Consider the following 22,309-nt stretch of genomic DNA (forward strand, 5'->3'; position numbering starts at 1 on the left):
AACCAAAAGTACAGGCGGCAGCTCGACTTGACTGAGATGGATGCCTTCCTGAAACCACGATCCAAAGCGCACAAGACTGAAATCCCGTGCAGTGTCGCAGTAAGTTATTGACTTACTTCACTCGAACATGATATGACCAATTTAATCTAGCTTCTCTGCATATCATGTAGTTTCTACACTATATAGTTACACTTAACTTTAAAGCATGAGGCACTTGTGTTAAATACACACAAGATGCTTACGTAAATCCAAGAGCTGGCCAATCCCTTTTTTTTCCGTAGTCGTATGTACCACAGGCCTTCAAGCTGGCTGTAGTTAAACCTTTACTCAAAAAGCCATCTCTAGACCCAGCAGTCTTAGCTAATTATAGGCCAATCTCCAACCTTCCTTTCATATCAAAAATCCTTGAAAGAGTAGTTGTCAAACAGCTAACAGATCATCTGCAGAGGAATGGTTTATTTGAAGAGTTTCAGTCAGGTTTCAGAGCTCAGCACAGCACAGAAACAGCTTTAGTGAAGGTTACAAATGATCTTCTTATGGCCTCTGACAGTGGACTCATCTCTGTGCTTGTCCTGCTAGACCTTAGTGCAGCGTTCGATACTGTCGACCATAATATCCTATTAGAGCGATTAGAACATGCTGTAGGTATTACAGGTACTGCGCTGCAGTGGTTTGTATCATATCTATCTAATAGACTCCAGTTTGTGCATGTAAATGGAGAGTCCTCTTCACACACTGAGGTAATTAATTATGGTGTTCCACATGCTTCCCTAGGCAGCATCATTAGAAGACATAGCATACATTTTCACTGCTATGCAGATGACACCCAACTCTATCTGTCCATGAAGCCAGATAACACACACCAATAGTTAAACTGCAGGAATGTCTTAAAGACATAAAGACCTGGATGGCCGCTAACTTTCTGCTTCTTAATTCAGATAAAACTGAGGTTATTGTACTCGGCCCTGAAAATCTTAGAAATATGGTATCTAACCAGATTCTTACTCTGGATGGCATTACCTTGGCCTCCAGTAATACTGTGAGGAACCCTGGAGTCATTTTTGACCAGGACATGTCTTTCAACGCACATATTAAACAAATATGTAAGACTGCTTTCTTCCATTTGCACAACATCTCTAAAGTTAGAAATATCCTGTCTCTTAGTGACGCTGAAAAACTAGTTCAACTAGTTGCTGGATCTGGAGAGTGAGTTATTCAGGAGGACTCTCCCCAGCATTAACTGCTCTGTTACCGTGCCACCTTAATAAAATGTTTAAATACCACAACCACAACTTAACATGTGCACAAGTAATGAATGAATGTCAGTGGGGTGTCTTTTTTTAAATCAAATATCTCAGGGCTCCAAAAATGTTTAAAAATCATCTGAAAGATGTATTTAACACTTGCATGTTATTAATAATTTTACTGATGCAAATGTGGGTCTTTCTAAAGGTTTACAGCCGCTCATTCTGTGATCACCTCAGAGGTAAGAAGGCTGAAGCTCAGCAGCTGATTGTCATCAAAGAAAAGATCAAAAAAGATGGTACGTTCGGATTTTAATTCTTTCATTCTGAATAAGCATACTGTGCATGTTAAGACAACAGAACAGTTTATCCGCCATATTTTGATAGTTAACAACAGATAAGTAAAAATAATAAAATATTAACATTTGTACTCATTTCTGTGTACAGTATATAATTTAATGTCTGTGCCTTTGCCATACAATGCAAGAAAAGACGACTAGAGTTTCTTCTTTGTCACAGTGGACTTCCTCAGACAAATGGGAAAAATCAGCTAAAGTTCAGTTTACTGGCTTGTTTTGCAGCTTCTTCATTAGCAGGTGCAGTTTGCTCAGTTATGTTTTTAGGACTTCTTCTCTGTCAGCTTAAATGTTAAGATTAATCTGTATTTATTCCAATTTCCTCATGGAAAAAGATCAGACTCACTGATTGACAGGACAGATGATCAGAGGATCAGAGTTTTTACCACCATCATTACTGCCGGGACAGAAGAATGGGTAGAGTTTCTCGGTGAAGGAGAAGCCAGAAAAGGAATATATCACATCTACATCATCTACATCATGAAAGGAGACCAGACCCTCCTCATAATCCACAAACACCCCCACCTTCTGAGGACCAGACTGAAGAGGGAGATGGACTGGAAGGTCATCAACTGCTACACAAATATTTTCACATACTCCTACAATCCAGTAACCATTTTTAGGACTCAATGTCATGACTTCCTTCCTGTTGACTGACTCTCTGGCCACTCCTAAAGCCCATTCAGTCTTGTCGTTAACCTGAACCTCAAAGTAAAATCTGCCTGAAGATAAACTCTGCTTTCCTAAAACAATGGGAAATTCAGAAAATCTCTCTGGGTTGTCTGGAAGATCATTCTCCTCTTGACCACAGTGTACTTGTTTTCCATCATCAGACAGGATGAGATAAGGATGTGCTGTATCAGGATCGAGAGTCACATCCACTGCATACTGCTGGACCCTCTTCAGTTCAGCCTCAAACAGCTTCTTCATGTCTTTACTGAGTGTCTCCTTCAGCTGATCCACAGCTCTCACCACAGTCCCCTCATATGATGGTGGATGGATACTGACCTCTGTCCAGTCCTTGGTGGCTGGAGCAGCTTTCAGGGATGAGAAGCTTTGGAGGAGGTGGAGGTGATCTTTAGAGCGTGAGAGCTGCTCCACCTCAGAGCTTCTCTTCATCAGCTCAGAGATTTCCTGTTCCAGATCTTTGATGAAACCTTCAGCCTGTTTCTCTGTTGTTTCCTGTTTCTCTTCAATCTCCTTTATGAGCTCATTCAGGTGTTTGTCAACAGACTTCTTCAGAGCAGTGAAGACCTGAACACCTTCTGCTTTCTCTCTGTTTGCAGCATCTTTGCTCATCTTCACTGACTCTTTGATCTCCTGAATCTTCATTCGTCTCTTCTGGATCATCTGTTGAATTTCAGCCTCAGTCTCCCCCAATTCTGCTTTCTTTACTTCACATTCTTCTCTCAGAGGAACAAACTCATGAGTATTGTGGTCAAAAACACAGCAGAGCATACAGATACATGTCTGATCGGTCTTACAGAACAGCTCCAGAGGTTTATCATGCGTCATACACATCCTTCCTTCCAGGTTCTCCTCAGGATCGATCAGCTGATGTCTTTTCAGACCTTTCATTGTCAGGTGAGGCTCCAGGTGAGTCTGACAGTAGGAGGCCAGACACACCAGGCAGGACTTCAGAGCCTTCAGTTTGGTTCCAGTGCAGATGTCACAGGGAACTTCTCCTGGTTTGGCAGCTTGTTGCTCTGAGCTGCTGCTGCTGACTTTCCGTCTGAGCTTCATGTCTGAACTGAGAAACCATCTCAGAGATGAAACTGTTGATGTGCAGCTCAGGTCTGGTCTGAAAGATCTTTTTACACAAAGGACACTGACACCTGTCACTGATATCCCAGTGTCGACTGATGCAGTTTTTGCAGAAGTTGTGTCCACATGGTGTGGAGACTGGATCAGTGAAGACATTCAGACAGATGGAGCACAGAAACTGATCTTCAGATAGAAGACAGCTGGCAGCAGACATGTCTGCACCCTGAGTGAGAAAGAAAAGAAAATGATTTTATTTTAAATTCAGTTTTAATCATATTTAGACTTGTTCTGCTTTTTCTTCCTTTCTGTCTTATGTCTCCTTTTCCAGTGCTGGATAGTCAAGATAAACATGATGAAAGTTTGAAATAATAAAAGTCAGTGTATGTGAAATTAATCCCTGTGATCCCAAAGTTCACATGTCACACTGCTCTAAATAAAAAGTATCACACAGTTCTTTTAGTCTTAGATCTGTTGGAAGATAGAAATCGAAGGGATGATGTTGAATGTCATCAGTGTGAATGCCCCTGAGAGCTCAAGTTAGTCTCTCTTCTGATTTCTATCCCCAGACCACCGGGCAATGGAGAAAGCTAACCAAGAGGTATAAGCTGCCCTTTGGTGTTTTGCCTCCTTTAACCAGTCCTCCTGAGCTTCAAACTGTCCTGATCAAATACACACATGACTTCCACTGCTCTCTCTACTGGTCTTTCCCCATTAAAGTCTTTACTGGGTTACCCACTAACATAAATCATCTGCTGTCAAAGATAAGATTACTGTTTCCTCACTACAACATCTTGCATGTTGGTAGTTAGGGAGGTCCACATGAGAAGGCCCTCTAAGCAAAATAGACGTCTGGCCAACCATTGGATCCCATCACCAAGATACCGCCCATGTCAGAAATTCTGACCAAAAAGTCCACAACATATGTGTCTTTACAATACAAGTCAAAGAAATTCTCACCCTTTAAAATTTAAAACAATGTGAATGAACAAGTTGCTGTGAAAGTGAGTGTCATGAGTTCACTTACCAATGTTTGTAAAGACTCTGCTGTGTTGTTGAGGAAAACCTGATGGATCCAGTTGACCCTGAGATTAGAGATTTAATTGTAAACTTCATTGTCTGTGGAGGATGATCCACATTTAGACTTTTAAACAGTTCAATCATGATCATCTGTACTCACCAGTGTTGGAGAGAAGCTCTGCTGTGCTGATATGAAAGGATCAGTGAGCTCAGTTTAATGTTCCTTTGAAAAGAAACTGATTCCGCTCAAGTGAATTTCTATTGTTACACATGCTTTTAGTTTCATCCTTCAGTATCATCCAACTTTCATCAGTGGAATGTCATCCATCTAGAGTTTTGTGTCACATCTTACTACATTTATTTTAATGGTTTATTTAATTCTAATAATTTACAATACACTGTATCGGTTCCCACATGGTTCAACAACCAAAGAAACAACAAAGTTTATCACTTTTCAGCCAATCACAGATCAAGATTACCAAAGAGTTGTCCAAATAAGAAAACTCATGTTTGTCACAGAAGTGGGTGTAGGGTTGTTTTTGTATTTGATGTTTGATTCCTAAACTGTGAAAGAGGAGAGTTTAAATGTGGACATTTAAAACAGCCTGATCATGGTCACCTATAAGCTGTGTTGGACAGAAGCCCTGCTGTGTTGTAGCAAAAGACTCAGTGAGTAAAGTTTTAGGTTCTTTTAAAGAGAAATAGATTTTTGCTCAGGTGTATCTCTCACTTTCATTTCTGAATTCTGACGCTGAATTTCTCATCCTTCAGGTTTTCCCCCACCTCTTTCAGCAGGTGAGAGACATTGTTTACCAGTAAACATTCAATTGGAAGTGAAGCTCACTGTAATGTTGTAAATATCTTTAAACTGGTGTTGTAACTGCTTTTTTTTCAGGGTGGGGTAAACTGCACATCATGCATCTTTACTGACTTTAAAAAAAAATAAGAATTGGGTGCACAACTTTGAACTTATTTAGGTTTTTCTCTAAACGTAGTCAAGTTTACATACAGGCTCAAATATAAACATGCACGCCACTAATAAATGTCTCTTTTGGCAAGTTTCCTTTTGATCAGCAAGCTTTTGAACTCTGGCTAGATATTTGCAGAGACTCTCTTTGGTAGAAATGCAAATGCCAAGAGTTTCCTGATATGGACTTAACCCACACATTTTCAAAGAATTTCACAGCAAATCAGCCCCAGAGCATGATTTATGACAGTTCTTAGGTCCAATTGACTTTTCTCACCCAAACATACTCATCATTGTGTCCGAATAATTCCATCTTTGTCTGATCTGACCATAAAAAATTCTCCAGAAGACATTTAGCTTGTCCATGTAGTCAGCTGTAAATTTTAGTCATTGGACATTGGACACTTTTAAAACCCGTCTGAAAACCCAGTTTTAATCCTTGACTTTTAAATCAGAATGAGCTTGTATTACTTTTATTTATCTTATTTCTTACTCAAATCTTCTAATTTTATGATTCTTTTTCTTAACTTTTATCATGTCTCCCTTTGTTTTTATTTCTCTCAATTATCTTAATTGTACACCACCTTGGTCAACGGTTCTTGTTTTAAATGTGCTATAAATACATTTGACTTTGGTTTGTAATTTTTCAAACTTTACTCTTTCTTGTAACTCCCACGCGTGGCCACCAGAGGGCAGAAAAGACTCCAAACACCTGAAACACGACGAGCTTTGAGGTGGTCCAAGCAAAGCGCGATCCCGAAGTATCGCGATACTGGCAGGTTGCAGGGAGCCTTCTGCGACGCTCCTGTAGGCTTTTATTTATTTTTCTCTCGGTGAATTTTACTAAAATGACATTTTTATTTGACAACGTATCAGTTAATAATTGAAGAGATTTTATTTTAGACCCGCAGCGGTGAGCACGGAGCAACATGGAGGTCGCTGAAGGTAAACAACAACAACAGCCAGTGAAATGATGCTGAGTTAGCCTGGTTAGCTTCAGGAGCTAACGTAAATAAAGGCTCCGCAGTGCTGTTTGTGCTGCTGGATCATTTCAGGTGCGAAGTCTGACAAACACAGTGGAGACTCTCGGTGGTGATTGCATTCATGTCAGAGGAGATAGTTGTTGTTGTTCTTCAGGTAAAAGTGAGGAGATCTGCCCTCATCCTGTGATATGAGGCAGGTGAAATGTTTCCCCCCCTCCTTTTAACTCATCGGGATCTTTGAATTCAGTAAAGGCTGACAGCACCCGGCTCCTCCTCCTCAGTATAAACAGAAATGCATATTATTAAAAACACGTGGATCTTTAATTTAAGCTTTTATTCTTATTTATATGAATGTGTTGAGCTGGTGAAATCTCATTAAACCGATGAGCATGGACATTAACGTTAAATAAACAGTGAGTGTTTACAAATCAAATTAACACTGATGACGTCCTCACTTTCTTCCAGGTGTAAGTGCCGCCACGCCCACGGAGGAGATGAATGGTGCCGGGAACCTGATGGACTTCCTGGATGAGCCTTTCCCCGATGTGAGCACGTACGAGGACTTCCACACCATTGACTGGCTGAGAGAGAAATCCAGGGACACAGACCGCCACCGTAAGGTGTGTGCTTCATCTGTTCCTCTCCCTCCTCATTGTGAGGCGTGACACATGACGCGTGAGCTTTTATTTGAAATCCACACAGTGAACCTGTAAGTTGATCCTGTGTTTCTGCAGATCACCAGCAAGAGCAAAGAGTCCCTCTGGGAGCTGATTAAGAGCCTGCTGGACGCCTGGTCGGGATGGGTGGTGATGCTGCTCATCGGCCTCCTCTCTGGTCAGGCTCGCCGTGTCTCTGATCTCCTCCTCCTCTTCGTGCTGCTGGGCTTAAAGTTCCCAGGCTTCATCTATCTAGCTTCCTTTTTACCTTTATTTCTGTTTCTTACTCTGTTGTTGAAGCTGCAGACGTCTCTCTGGATGTCCGAGCGACACCGGAAGAGAAACAGGAGCAATCTGAGAGTGATGAAGGTGTCTCTGAGGTGGAATGACTCCTCCCCTTCTCCTCCACAGGGACGCTGGCCGGTGTGATCGACCTCGCCGTGGACTGGATGACGGACCTGAAGGAGGGTGTGTGCCTCTCGGCGTTCTGGTACAGCCATGAGCAGTGCTGCTGGACCTCCAACGAGACCACGTTTGACGACCGGGACAAGTGCCCACAGTGGCAGAAGTGGGCGGAGCTGATGACAGGCCACGCCGAGGTTGAGTTGCCCGCTTTTAGTGGTTGTGTGTGTTTCTTCAATGAGTGGACAGAGTGATGAGCTAACTCTGTGTTCTCTCAGGGAGCCGGAGCGTACGTGCTGAACTACTTCCTGTACATCCTATGGGCTCTGCTCTTCTCCTTCCTGGCGGTGTCGCTGGTGCGAGTATTCGCTCCGTATGCCTGCGGGTCGGGAATCCCGGAGGTAACAAACTTTTTCACTGGATAAACAAATTCAATCAGTTGGAGTTGGCTCAGTTCATTTGAGCAGGCTTCTAATGAGGTGTGTTACTTGCAGCAGGTGGCATTAGGCCACGCCCCCATGCAGATACAGGAACTGAAGCCATGACACAGATGGTTTTTAACAGTTTTCCTGTGGGACTTTTTAAATGGAGTCTGATTGCGCTTTCAGTCGTGCGTTCGCTCTCACATGTCTCCGTCTGTTTGCATGTTTTGTGCAGATCAAGACGATCCTCAGCGGCTTCATCATCCGGGGCTACCTGGGGAAGTGGACCCTGCTGATCAAGACAGTCACGCTGGTGCTGGCCGTGTCGTCGGGCCTGAGCCTGGGGAAGGAGGGTCCTCTGGTCCATGTGGCGTGTTGCTGCGGAAACCTCTTCTGCAGCCTTTTCTCCAAGTACAGCAAGAACGAGGGCAAGAGGCGAGAGGTATGCTGCGGAAAAAACACTCCTAACCTTTGACCTTTTAAGGGCAGTAAGATTTCCTCACAGTGTGCACGCTCTCCCCTCGATGAAGGAAAAGTCACCTAGATGTATGTGTGTCTGCCTCCTGCAGGTGCTGTCGGCGGCGGCGGCAGCTGGAGTGTCGGTGGCGTTCGGCGCGCCCATCGGAGGAGTCCTGTTCAGCCTGGAAGAGGTCGGCTATCAGACCGGACACAGAGTATCTGTAGCTCCTCCTCCTCTCTCCTAACGATGTCCTGTGCTTCCTCCTGCAGGTCAGCTACTACTTCCCTCTGAAGACTCTGTGGCGCTCCTTCTTCGCCGCACTGGTCGCAGCCTTCACGCTGCGCTCTATCAACCCATTTGGAAACAGCCGCCTGGTGCTCTTCTATGTGGAGTACCACACGCCGTGGTATATGGCCGAGCTGGTGCCCTTTATCCTGCTTGGCGTCTTCGGCGGCCTCTGGGGGACTCTCTTCATCCGGGCCAACATCGCCTGGTGCCGGCGGAGGAAGACCACACAGCTGGGGAAGTACCCGGTCTTGGAGGTGATCGCCGTGACGGGGATCACTGCCCTTCTGGCTTACCCCAACCCATACACCCGCCGCAGCACCAGCGAGCTTATCTCAGAGCTCTTCAATGACTGTGGCGCGCTCGAGTCGTCGCAGCTCTGCGATTACGTCAACAACCCCAACATGAGCCGGCCGGTGGACGACATCCCGGACCGCCCGGCGGGACCTGGTGTCTACAACGCCCTGTGGCAGCTCACCCTCGCACTCATCTTCAAGATTGTTATCACCATCTTCACCTTCGGCATGAAGGTCAGTGCGAGGAAGACGATGGGCTGGAAGTCGGTGTTTGTTTCCTGTTTCTGTTTCTCTGAGCGGATCTCTTTCCTCCTCAGATCCCCTCGGGTCTCTTCATCCCCAGCATGGCGGTCGGGGCCATCGCCGGGCGGATCGTCGGGATCGCCGTGGAGCAGATGGCCTACCATCACCACGACTGGATCATCTTCAAGAACTGGTGCCGGCCCGGCGCCGACTGCGTCACGCCAGGACTGTACGCCATGGTGGGAGCCGCCGCCTGCCTGGGTGAGTGCACCGTTCACCCATTAGAAGCTTTAAGATGTAGACATGATGAGGCCTTGTGTCAGGCCTGCCTGAAACAAGCTGTTTTAGCTCCTCCCCTTTTAACCCAAGCTTTGTTCTGATTGGCTGCCCCTGGTAAACAGCAGAAACGTCTCACACTGTGAATGGTTGAATTAAGTCTCCTCCTGTGATGAAGCAGCTGTGTTTGTGTTGCTTCAGGCGGTGTAACGAGGATGACCGTCTCGCTGGTGGTCATCATGTTTGAGCTCACCGGCGGCTTGGAGTACATCGTCCCCCTGATGGCCGCCGCTGTAACCAGCAAGTGGGTGGCAGATGCATTCGGTAAGGAGGGCATCTACGAGTCACACATCCTGCTAAACGGCTACCCGTACCTGGACGTGCGGGACGAGTTCACCCACCGCACGCTCGCCACCGACGTGATGCGTCCCCGCAGGAACGACCCACCGCTGGCTGTCCTCACGCAGGACTCCACGACAGTAGAGGATGTGGAGACGCTGATCAAAGACACGGACTACAACGGTTTCCCCGTGGTCGTGTCCAGAGAGTCAGAGAGGCTCATCGGCTTCGTCCAGCGCAGAGACCTCACGCTCGCCATCAGTAAGTCAACCGCAAATGCACGTTAGTCTTTAGTGAATCCGATCAAAAGGTTTCCACTGACTCCTCCCCTCGATCCATCCACAGAGAACGCCCGTCAGAAGCAGGACGGCGTGGTGAGCAGCTCAGTGGTCTACTTCACCGAGGACGCACCGCAGCTGCCGGCGAGCAACCCACAGCCGCTTAAGCTGCGACGCATCCTCAACCTCAGCCCATTCACCGTCACCGACCACACGCCCATGGAGACCGTGGTGGACATCTTCCGCAAGCTTGGTCTGCGCCAGTGTCTGGTCACCAGGAGCGGGTAAGAGCACGCCAAATGCCATCTGCTGTTACAGCCTGAAATATGGAAACGGTTGAAAATTCTCTTTTTTCTTTTTTTTTCCGCCTGTCCCATTTATGTTCTTTTGCCATCAGAATTGTTGTCTAAAGGCAAAGAAAGATGCCCAATGGATTTACTTTACCAAACAGACCATCCCGGCCTTGCCGTATTGGTCTGTTTGATTGACCTTTGTTTTTATTGTTTATTTTATTTTATTTTCACTTGCTACACACGGGACAGACATGACTGGGGGAAAGAAAAACAGCGGGGAAGAGGAACGGTGATAAAAGGCAAAAACCAAAAACAAACAGACAAAAAATACATATATCAGTCACCTGGATCACCTGTTGAGAAAGAAAAAAGAAAACAAGCAAAAAAAGAGAGCAATATAATAAACAACATCATCGTGATGATCTATGTGAAGATAACAGCAAATACTAAATATTGAATATTATTGTGCAGCACAGGATCGACAGCACACAGTGTGCTTTGAGGTAGGAGCCAAAAAAGGTGTAGTTTGTGTGTGTGAGCACCCGTGTGTACACCTGTGAGCATGAGCGCGCTTGTATTCAAAAGGTGCCTTCATGTAATGATCTGCTAGAGGGTTGAAACGGGGTCAGATTTCATGCACCTACAAAGTCCTGAAAACATAGTTTCACTTTGTTGGTGACAAACTGGATCATTTGCAGTTGTCCTGCCACCAAAAATACTGTGAATACCTTGACTTTAGCAGTGACGTTCATCAGTAAAAACCCTGAAACCGTTTGTAGTTCAGAAGCTGATCTGTATCATTCCTTTAAAATGTCAGAGAAGGATTCGCTCCAGTCTGCAGGAAACAGAGAAGCAGCAGCTTCATGTTTCCTGCTCACCTCTGATGTCATTGGCTGCTCTGTTGGTAAGAGCAGCCAGTATTTCAGGGCTTTATCTAGAATAATAGAGATCGGGTGTTCGGTGCAGTGTTTTCTGTTCTATGTGCCAGTCTTTTTCTAAATATACAGTTTTAAAAAAAAAGATGAGGAAGGTGAAGCTGGGCTGAAGTTTTTAAGGTCATGTTTCTGCAGCAGCCGGCTTAGCTTAGATCAAAGAGATCAGCAGCTTTTTCATTAGGTTATTTTAAGGGCAAACGGCTCCCTCTGGTGACTCAATGAGATCATTTGTCTTAATAGTTATGAAGCAAAGTGACATAAATAATTGTTAAAACTCCTAAAACCAATTAATTTATGACTTCTTTAATCGTTATTACATCTTTATTACCTCTGTTACTTATTTTAAAAAAATAAAAATGAAAATAGGTCTCCTATAACCAAGATTTAAATAAACCCAAATGTATTCAGTGTTTACTAGGGATGGGTATTGATAAGATTTTCATGATTCCGATTCCATTTTCGATTCTGTTTAACAATTCGATTCTTTATTGATTCTTTTTAAAAAAGGAGAACACTAAGGTCGATTAGCTTAGAACTTTGTTTTATATCTTCTCTTTGAACAAGATAGAAATTTAGGAGTAACATGGCCTTACAAACCCAACAGTGAGATCTTAAGAGATCCAGCCTACGGCTCTTCAATGGGGTGTCACAGGGTCCCCAGGAAAAAAATTGTAAATGTAAAATAATAAAATAAATATTCTTCTGTAGCAATAACAAAGTATAACATAAATTATTCTGTAGCAATTACACAAGAATATCCAGTAATGTCCCTGCCTACAATTAAACACATTCACTTACCGAAAATCGGGGGCATCTGCTGTGGCAAATGGGTGCAAGCCTTTTACCACAAACTTAGTCACTGCTCGGTGACATTCGTCTATCCTGGCCTGAAAGGAGACGCTACCGGTAGACTGCAGCGAGACTGCCAGCATCTGAGCCAGACTCTGTCTGTCTCTCTCATCATGGTCACCTAAATGCACAGTAATGGCAGGTTTTGTAATAAGGCAGATCGCGCTAACATAATATGCACTGTTAGTTGATTATTTACCTGCCGCATTAACGGGAGAGGACGTGCAAACGTTACCGCTGCTGCTGGGTTGAGATTCACGAGTCCGGAGCGGAATTAAAAACACGACATTCATTTAAGGTCATCGCGTGTTTTGTGAGCAAATGCTTTTGCATATTCGTAGTGTTTCCTCCCTTAAATGAAATATCTACTTTGCAAGTATTGCAAGTTGCCCTGTTGTCATCCGTTCTCGTAAAGTATAACCAAACTTTTGAGCTTGAGCGCCATGTTTCCTGCCAGGTAAATGACGCTCCGCAACGTGGTGACGTCATTCGGGGCGACTGGAATCGATAAGGGAATCGTTTGCAAAAATGGCAAACGATTCCAAGGAATTGAAACAATGGGAACCGGTTCCCAACAAGAACCGGGTTTTGATACCCATCCCTAGTGTTTACTCACTTATATGAGAGGTCAGCTGGTGTTTAGAGGTCAGGACACTTTGTGATCCAGCCCGCAGTGTCCATGCTTTGCTGTTTCTGCCAGGAACAGCAACAGCAAAGAAAGCTGGGTCTTAGACTCAACTTTCTCCTGTAGTTGATTGATCTGTGTGATCAGAGTGGCTGTCAAGCTGATCTGGTTGCAGTTTCAGTTTGTCTCCTCTAATCTGCACATTCTTCCTTTACTCATCACATGGGCAACGACCTCTGACCTTTGTTTGCATCCCTCCTCTGCAGGCGTCTCTTGGGCATCATCACCAAGAAGGACGTTTTGCGTCACATGGCCCAGATGATGAACCAGGATCCTGAGTCCATCATGTTCAACTAGCGTGAGAGGCGGGTTTACTGCCCTGATGGTGTAAATATGTTGAACTGGAAAGATGACGCCACGCTGCTCTGCTACCTGTGAAAAGCCCCTCCCACCTCCCTCAATATCCTCCCACCCCCGCAGTGGCAGGAAGGCTTTAAAACATAGTGAATCCACCTTAACGTCGTTCATTTGCTGCTGCTCGTTCAGTTTAGAGATTCAGATGAAGGGAAACTGCGACTTCAGGGCAGTGTGTGTGTGTATGGAGTGAATCGCAGGGTTAACGATCATCTCTGATCATATTTAAATGAAATTTGGACCTCTGAGGCTCCGTGATGATTGTTTTTATTGATTCATGGTGTAGGTTTTAGAGATGATCTCATTCAGAAGGGTGTCTTTATTCTGCCTAGCTTTCCTCTCTTTTAGAGCTCAAACGGCTGTGTGTGTTAGATGTGTATATTTAACCCTAAAACACTCAGACTTTATAAAGATTTATAAGGTTTTAACATATTTAACATATTTGGTGAAGTGCTATTCCCCAAATATCCAGATCCAGACCTGTTGAGTGATCTTCAGGCCCGAAACGTCAACATATTTAGAAAGTTTAGCTCTTCTTTGAATCCAAATTCAACTTTATCGGTTAAGAAAATGCACTACAAGTATCTATGAAACACACACACTTCTGAATGAGATGATATTCAGTCATAACTGGAAAATGATCATGTGTATCTTTAAATCTGGAGGTGAAATGGGACCAGCTGTGAGGGTCACACACATCTGGAGCTGATTTTATTTGAAGTTGAGGACTTTGTTGCACTTTGTCTTTTTTTGTTGTACGTGTTGCTGCCATATTTATATATTACTCCTGCCTGTGTTCATGCGTCTGGTGGACATGCCAGCTCCCTCAAACACTAAACCTTGTTTGTTTGTTTGTTTTACTGTAGCATTGGTTGTTCTTCTAATTACCAGCCAATCAGATTCTTTGCACAGAGAGGAAATCACAAAGCTCTCCAACTAAACTCCACCCATAAAAATCAAAAAGCAACCCTGATCTTAGAGGATGGGTGTGCACCTCTGAACCGCTTCCAGTCATCTCAGCTGTTTTCCTCATAGAGACGACCTCCCCTGGACCCTGAATGACCAGCTTTGACCTCGGTACATATCCATAAAGTTGTGGTTTGATGGCCTTTAGAATAGTTTTGGGGTTTTCACAAGTTTATCAGATCAGAGAAGAGCTAAAGGCTTCATCCTGGTTGAATTTCACTGAGTAACAAGTTAAAATGCTCTGTGGTTGTCATGTTTGACCTGATTGCACAAAGATTTAACATCTAATTTAACACCAAACCAGAAAACTTAAAAAGCAAACAGCATCCATTAGAACAGCTCCCAGAGCAGGCAGCTCAGTGTTTCTTTCCTGCACTGCAGGAGGGGAAAAAAGCTCATTTTCATCATTTTATTTGCTGCTGAGGCATTTAATCCACATTATTTCTTTGGTACTACATTTATATTTGATATTAATGATCAAAGCTGTAATCTGCAGGAGAGACGGCAGCTGCAGCAAATTTTACCCCTAAAGCAGCTGAAAAGACTCTTTTCTTCTCCTTGTTGAGGAGATGGTTTGAAGACATCTGACGTGTTATTTATTTATTCAGTGTTGAAGGTGTTTGTTTTGACTCGTTTAAAGAGAAGATAGTCACTAAAGGACTTTTAGCGAGCTGTGTCCAAATATCAGTGGTGCTGGAAGCGGTCCAGAGCTGTACGAGGAGGCGATGGAAGGAGCTTCGTTTCCTCCTCTAAGTTCCTATTTAACAATATGAAACCTGCTTTAGTTGCTCTAAAGGCTCCCACACATACTCACAGGCCCTAGTTCTAGTTCAAATAAGCTAATCGAGCTCTTTCTTTTAATCACAAACTGGATTTAAAGACAAAGCAAAGGGAAAATGTTGCCAAGTCACTCATAATTAAAGGCCATGTGAGCGACGCTTTGCTTTTCACTCTAGTGAATCATCTAAGAGAAGCGAAGTCAGAGAAACGGTGTGTGTCTGCGTGTGTGAGCCTTTACAGCAGCGGTTTCATACCCACCAGTCTGATGCTGCTTTAACACTTTAAGGTACTGTGAGCTCCCGTTATGTAAACTGACATTAACTAACTGTTACCATGTGAGGATGTGATAATGTGTCCACGAAGGTCATTTTAAAGCTGATCTGAGCGCGCTCAGTGCTCGTTGTGTTTGTGTTGGTGTGGAAAGACACGGGTGCTGCTGACACTCCACACAGACGAGAACCTTTGAGGGAAACTCGTCCGTTTAGTGTTTTCTTTGACAAATGCCAACAGAATGTACCGGAAAGCTCTCTGTGCTGTAAATACTGAACGTTTAGTGTTTGTTAAGTTAGTGCGTTTCAGACAGGATAACATCAACTCCACGTTTTATTTGAATGGTGGGTGGTTATGAGGTAGAAATCACACATCTGCACTTTTGTTTGTGGGCTTTGGAAATAAAGGGACTGAAGAACAAACGAAAACTTTGAACTTAACCTCAGAATAAACTCGACTCCCTTTTTTATTTATTTTTTTACTTAGAAGCTTTTAAAAACTCTAATCACACAGAATCAACAGTAATTTAATCAAAACTGGATCCATTTTTTAACAAATATTAAAAATATTTACTCACTGTTTCACATCAGGGGGATCAGTAAAGCATCCATCTGTTTAAATGAACTGGATTAGTTCACCAGATGGCGCTGGTCGTTCAGACCTCCTGACAAGCCTGTCTGTTTCCTGCCACAGTTCAAACACGTCCACATTAGCTTCACCTAATTTAAGTGTGGTTATTTCTCTGACTTCACCTGTCGCCGTGGGATACGCTCCAGCCCCTCTGTGACCTTACAAAATAGATACAATCGATCAAAACAGACAGTCTGCTCTGAAGTGAGAAGCATTAACTCCTTTCTTAAAGATCATCAAACATTAAAAGCAGCCTGAATCCAAACAACGCCATAAAAACTGTAAGATTAACACCACACATTTGTATTTATTAAGCTTTCTGATGTAACACAGCCAGTAATCTTTCAAGAAAGAGTCAACAATTTGTGGACTGGACACTTCCTCCTCTTTGGTTGCTCTCTCCATCTCCAACTCTGTAATAAAAACTCTTCCTCTGCACTGTGTTAGTTTTTCTGTTTGCTTGTTTTTTTCATTTGGATCTTGCTTTTATTATCTCTAATTATCTCTTATGCAAACAGAACTGTCTGAGCACATTAATATCTTTACATATTAACCGTTTCATTCGGTGTTTCAATACCAACTTTTTGATCTGCACAAAACTGCTTCTGCATCAAAGCAGTAAGATTAACATGGTGCAGTTTATTAGAGCCAATCTTAAAGCTGCTGCTTTTACCTTGTGTCATTACTATTCACAGTTAAAACGTGTTTTCTCTGTAGCTATGAACAGCTGAACTCGTGCTTTTGTTGTACCGCGGACAGAGGTGACAGCACAGCGGTGGTTCTCCAGAGCCAAGATGGTCTGAGCATTGCATTAGATAAATCCACATTAACCACAGGGAGACACATCCCGATGTTAAGACCGCCATGTTTATAAACCTGACCGTGTAGACTTCCTTTGAACTTCCTGTATGTGGTCCATGATGTGGACATCAGCTGTGTTTGTCAGTAATAGCCCTACACAAAGCTACACTTTAAAAGATACATAACTGCAATATTATTTCCATTTCAGGCTTTTTTATGTGTTTGATTTTAGAGTCCACAGACGCACCAACAGCAGTTTTTATATAAAAACACCAACTTCTCCTGAATTTAATTGTTTATGTTTCTGAGGTAAAGGTGTTTCCCTCCTGGTTTTCCAGCCATCTGGGTGACACAGAGACAGTACTTCTCAAACAGGAAATTCTGCAGCTCCATGTGGAATTCCGTCAGGAAGTCCAGGTCGGTGTACATGACCTGGAGCAGCACCAGCATCTCCGCCTCTCCCCACTGCCTGTCAGCAGCACCACAGTATATGTGTGTGAGAGTGTGTTTTATGTGGGTTGGCACTGACCGGTTGTCAATGATGGGAGTTTTTTTAGATGTTCTCACACTTCTTCCATCACCTGCAGGGACATACAGCAACAGAGACTCGGTGCTGCCCCCAAAGGCAAAATAAAGCAACTACATGTTTATAAAAACCTGTTATATCCTCAGTCTGACTGATATTTATGTTGTTATTACATAAACAGCTCTTTAATTTGCAGTTACATGTGTGGTGTTGGAGTCTTTATCTGGCAGCACGCTCAGAAACTGGCCACAAATGAACTAATAATACAAGTGAAACTTGTTGTTATGATACTTTAATAACGTTTTTATATTATGACAAAAATATGACAATAATGACACATTAAGTCATAACCTTGAGCATTTGTATTACATCGCTGGATACAAATTAAAAAAAGAGTGAGCAAGTCATAATTATGATATTTAGGCTCATTATTGTCTGATATGAGGCATTAAGTCATTGTTAATTATTAATTAGAAGATGCTAAATCCTAATTTTAAGATATGATGAAGGCATCGCTTCTTATAAGTATATGAGGTCCAAATATCAAAAGAAAGACATTCATGAGTATGACAATAAAGTTCATTATCATACTAAAGTCATCTCTTATGAGACACTAAATGATTGTTATGAGAATTTCCATCAAACCTGTGAGATACTAACTTGTAATTAAGAGATAATAAGTCATAATTATGCTTACTCACATTGTTATTGGTGACAGTCTTCCATAGGGATTTATTATTAAAGGTTTAGCTACTAAATCTTAAAGGATGGTGAAGTAAAACGTTCCTTCACTGTTTATTGTAATGAGTGAACTATCCAGCTTGTTCCACAGTATTTTAGTTTCACTTTGGTGTTATTTTTCCCTGATGTGAAGACTCATCCCTGATAGGGCCCTGGCTGTCACATGGCTTATTCATGACTCTCTTGAGATGGACGAGGCTCTTTTAACCACATAGAGGTCAGACCCTCACTCTGAAGCTGCAGGGGCGTTCATGAAACACGGAAACTTACTTACTTACATCATTCCTGATTTCTTAGTTTTTGTGTATTTGTCATGCTTACATGTTTCAGATCATCAAACACATTTAACACTAGACAAAGATAACACAAGTAAATACAAAATCATTTCTTCACTGAGTGAAAAATGCTATCCAAACCTACCTGCCCCTGTGTGAAAAAGTGATTGCCCTATAAACCTCATTAATGGTTCTTGTGTGACTTTTGGTAGCAATCAAGTGTTTGCGATAACTAGCAATGAGTCATCACTGTGGAGGATCTTCAAGATCAGCTTTTGTCTCATCAGTCCACAGAGTATTTTTGCCCAGTCTCTTTCTTATTGTTGAATCATGAACTCTGACCTTAACTGAGACAAGTGAGCCCTGCAGTTCTGTAGATGTTGTTCTGGGTTCTGCTGTGACCTCCTGGATGAGTCATCAGTGCACTCTTGGAATAATTTTGGTTACCCGGTCACTCCTGGGAAGGTTCACAACTCTTTCAAGTTTACTCCATTTGTGTAAAATGGCTCTTTATTTGGTTCACTGCACTCCTGAAGCCTTACAAATGGCTTTTTAACACTTTTCCAGACTGATAGATGCCAGTGACTTTGTTTCTCAGCTGTTTCTGTAGCTGTTTCAACTCTTTTAGCCTGCCTCATTTTGTCATACATGTTCTGTTTTAATTCAAATTGAACTCAGTTTTCCAAAAATGTGGTTAATCACAGCTGATTTGCAGTGAATTTCTTTTTCACACACGGCCAGATATGGATAGCTTTTTCCCCCTAATAAATAAAATCATCATTTCAAAACTGCATTTTATATTTAGTTGGCTTATCTTTTAAAAATAATATATTAAAATTTGCTTGATGATCTGAAACATGCAAGTGTGACAAATATGCCAAACAAATCTAAGAAATCAGCACATATACAGCCCTTACGTTCACAGTGCGCATAGTGACTTCTTCTGAGACTTTTAGACAACCGGATCAAAATGCAGGCCCTGTCTCTAACCTTTGAGATCTGCAACAAGCAGTGGTCTCCAAACTCAGTTCTCTCTAACTTCTCATTCACCATAAAAATAAATAAATAATTTTTGTTGTCATCTCGGAGCCAAGTCGGGCCCGGATGACACCTCTTGACTCTGACAGGCACACCTTGAATTTTTAAAAGGGGTCACCTGAGGCTGACGGGAGAGCCCTCCCAACCATGTACGCCCTCCTCCGGCTGTAGTTTCGCGCTTCTGCCGGGAGGTGTCGCGACTATGCGGCTTCACTCGACTCGCTGCAGGACTCTACGGCGTCTGGCAGGGGTCATGATTTGATTTACTACGGCAAATAATAATCTTCCCCTTTTTCATTAGCAGCGGGCAGCTCGTCAGTTAGAGAGGTGAGAGGTTAGAAGCGCAGAGATGGCGTGAGCTGCCAGAAGATTAAGATTTCACCAGCGAGGAAGTGATCGCCGAGCCCCACGGAGGAAAGTAACGGTAGTTTGTGGCCGGAGGCAGCATCGCCACTTCTGACTTTTTTCCCTGGGAACGAGTCAGTCCATCCGGTGAGTGGATTTACAGCCGGTCGCTGAATTAATAACTAGTTAATTAAGCCGCCAGGAGTCCGAGAGACAGGTTAGAGGCGTTCACGGCTCTCCTGCGGGGAGAACAGGGTTGAATTTCCCCGCATAGCTAGCACCAGCTCGGCTGTATTTTTGGATAGAAAGCAGGCTATCAGCGAGCTAGCAGCTGAAGCTAACAGCTCAGTTAAACTGTCCTGACACCTAACTTAATGGTCACCTGTGTTAGCGCCCCTTAACGGCCCGTTAGCTGAAAGCACAGAGGCACTGCTAAGACCACGCTAGGATCTGGAGGTCAGCAGGCTGGAGTCTTTTAATCTGGAGGTGATAGTTGTGGAAACTTGGCTCTAATTCTCGCCTTTTTTGTTCTCCCCCTCATTAAATCACAGCAAAGCTGTGCAGGAGAATGAAGCCCAATGCCGGGCACAGCCCTCCGCAGCAGGACAGCCTGGAGCTCTCTCCTTCTTCCACATTAGCTGCCTCCTAAGCACAAGCGCCGTGTACGAATCCTGCTGCAGGTCCTGCCGACTGTAACACCTCTGCTGGACCACAGGTGAGGAGGAGCGAGGAGGGAAAACAAGACCACCTGGGGGAGTCTGCTTCCTGCAGCCATGGAGGAGGAGGTGGAGGCGGTGAGCATGGAGTACCTGCTGGAGCAGGTGACGCAGAAGGACCTGGGGAAGAGGCTCCAGGTGGGCCAGGAGGTCATGGAGCTGATCCTGGATGAGGAGAGGTCCCCGGAGCTGGAGCAGGACCAGAGCATGCTGGACAGGATGGTGGACTGCGTGGCCAGCTCCTGGGTCAATTCCAGCAACTTCAAGGTGAGCAGAGCAGCAGCAGCTGGAGGGTGAGATGGGGTAAAAAAAAAAAGAAAAGATCCCAGTCCTCACATCTGTCAGCGTGCTTGTGAATACAGCACTTCAGCCTCAGCTGTTGCAGTACAGAGGGAGTGGTGCTTTTATTTAGTTGTGAAACTCGGCTGGAGAAGTGCCCTTAATATAGAGTGTTGGCTGGGTGTGTTAACTGTAACACACCATTTCATTAGGTTTCTCATCCCTCACTGAGTGTCTTTAATAAAAGAAGAGCTGAATGGCTGGTCGTTTTGGGAAGGAAACACTCAGTTTATGTCACGATGAGAGCCACTGTATTCCTTCTGAGAAGGTGGGGAATTCCTGAGCTGTGGAAACCAAAAATATTAAAACCGACCTGTAATAACATGGCTTTAAACAGCTCGATAAAATAGAGAATTGGCCAAACAAAGCCCCACTAAATACAAGTGTGGTGTTTATTCTGTTATCTTTACCCTCCAGATGTGTTGTAATGTTTGGCTTCCTGTTGACAAATGACACATCTTTGTAATGTCAGCTGATGTCCTGAGAAATGACTGAAGTTAAGAGTTGAATTTCTGGTTATTTTAGGACCAGGATAAGTTATTAACAACTTAGTGATATGCAAAAGTCTTCTTGGGGTAAGCTTTGAAAATGATGGTGAAAGCCTGCTGAGCAGTTTTCAGTGCTTCTTGGTTTCAGATTGTGTTAGTGTACGGTGCCATTTGAAGGAGATCTAACCATCCTTTCTGTTAAATAGAAGAAAATAGAGTCCAGAATTCTGATTTATTTTATTGTCGTTTTTTAAGGTGGTACTTTAAGTCTTCCTGCCTCTTATTTCCCACCTTGTTTGTGTGTTTGAGCCCGAAACTGCTCGATGCTAATTACCGCAGCTCCTCGTGGAGCGCTGCTCTGTCTGAGAGCTGATGAATAACCCACCAGCCTGTTTACCTTCAGCTGCAGTCAGCCCGGTTCCCCGTGCTGCTCGATTAGCATGCTGTACATGGACGTTTGCTGCCGCCGCCGCTGGTGCTGGTTAATCAATAGAGATGGGAGTAGTGCACAGTAATGTAGAGCTGCTTTAGGCTGATGATGTCACTTTTTAATGCAGCGGTGCCAGAGAGGACGAATCAGCGTCGTGCTGACTCCACAAATATGCAAAATAAAACAAAAACAACCATCTGCTGTTTAAGTTTGTGTAGTTTAAACAAACGAAACTGTCAATGAACCCTCGTGTTTCACGCCGGTCAGATAGAAAGGTAAATGTGCCAGACTTAGCCAAACAGATGCTGAATAAAAGCACATAATTGATTAATCGATTAATCATAGAGCATCTAAGGACAGTTACAGAGCTCCTGACCCTGATGATGGATTTACTCAACCTTTGCCATTTTTCACCAGCTCTGCTTCTTATACAAACTACATGTAGCTACCCAGTTCTTTTCTAATATTACTTATTAAAAATGTCTTAAAACTCAAAGCCAGACTGTGGGAACAAACCGTCCAACATATCTGAGGCTTCTGTAATGTCTCTCAGGTTTCCTTCATATATGTTCTTCTCATGGTCGTATTTTTGTTGGGTTCAGTTAAGTTCACTTTTATTTATATAGCAGCAATTCACAGCAACATTCAGTTAAAGACCGTATACTAACACAACGAAAACCCCAATAATCAAACGGCCCCCCTATGAACAAACATTTGGCGACAGTGGGAAGGAAAAACTCTCTTTTAACAGTACGACTAGTTGGAGTTGAGGGGAGGAAGTCAGGACAAATTTATGGATTTGTTTCTGATATAGGTAGAGTCTGTGTTACCTGATTTAATAGAAGGTTTTTTCCTGTCTG

The 22,309-nt window shown here is 43.5% G+C and overlaps 3 protein-coding genes across 23 annotated transcripts in view; 2 read left to right on the forward strand and 1 right to left on the reverse strand.

Annotated features, from left to right (window-relative positions):
* Positions 1-1,717: 1,717 nt before the first annotated feature.
* LOC121812622 (E3 ubiquitin-protein ligase TRIM11-like) lies at positions 1,718-4,577 on the reverse strand. Its single transcript, XM_042215309.1, is given in 3 exon segments — positions 1,718-3,331; positions 3,333-3,587; positions 4,542-4,577. Coding segments are annotated over 2 exon segments (1,635 nt in total). The 5' UTR covers positions 3,579-3,587; positions 4,542-4,577; the 3' UTR covers positions 1,718-1,942.
* A 292-nt stretch (positions 4,578-4,869) lies between these two features.
* Positions 4,870-15,239, forward strand: clcn4 (chloride channel, voltage-sensitive 4). The gene is made up of 14 exons (XM_014330142.2): positions 4,870-5,176; positions 6,038-6,155; positions 6,252-6,293; positions 6,797-6,951; positions 7,066-7,165; positions 7,399-7,586; positions 7,668-7,790; positions 8,047-8,253; positions 8,381-8,461; positions 8,541-9,086; positions 9,170-9,356; positions 9,573-9,971; positions 10,056-10,272; positions 12,957-15,239. The coding sequence occupies exons 3-14, from the start codon at positions 6,278-6,280 to the stop codon at positions 13,045-13,047; spliced, it is 2,310 nt and encodes a 769-aa protein (XP_014185628.1). The 5' UTR covers positions 4,870-5,176; positions 6,038-6,155; positions 6,252-6,277; the 3' UTR covers positions 13,048-15,239.
* A 4,066-nt stretch (positions 15,240-19,305) lies between these two features.
* LOC102290810 (CLIP-associating protein 1-A) overlaps positions 19,306-22,309 on the forward strand; it is a 55,910-nt gene continuing 52,906 nt past the window's right edge. For 12 of the 21 annotated variants that reach the window (XM_042215290.1, XM_042215297.1, XM_042215298.1 and 9 more), the window contains exons 1-2: positions 19,307-19,623; positions 20,028-20,459. In XM_042215290.1, coding sequence (XP_042071224.1) covers positions 20,250-20,459 — 210 coding nt within the window. In that variant the 5' untranslated portion in view covers positions 19,307-19,623; positions 20,028-20,249. The other 9 variants (XM_042215283.1, XM_042215289.1, XM_042215285.1 and 6 more) reach the window with 3 other exon arrangements.

This window comes from Haplochromis burtoni, unplaced genomic scaffold, assembly GCF_018398535.1.
Source record: "Haplochromis burtoni strain Fernald_Lab_line unplaced genomic scaffold, NCSU_Asbu1 Contig_692, whole genome shotgun sequence".
NCBI lineage: Eukaryota > Metazoa > Chordata > Actinopteri > Cichliformes > Cichlidae > Haplochromis > Haplochromis burtoni.

Excerpts from the sequence above, each read along its gene's own strand:
- clcn4 (XM_014330142.2), top strand. Across the intron at positions 7,166-7,398 it reads GCTCATCGGCCTCCTCTCTG|GGACGCTGGCCGGTGTGATC; the intron begins GTCAGGCTCGCC and ends TCTCCTCCACAG. Across the intron at positions 9,972-10,055 it reads AGACCTCACGCTCGCCATCA|AGAACGCCCGTCAGAAGCAG; the intron begins GTAAGTCAACCG and ends ATCCATCCACAG.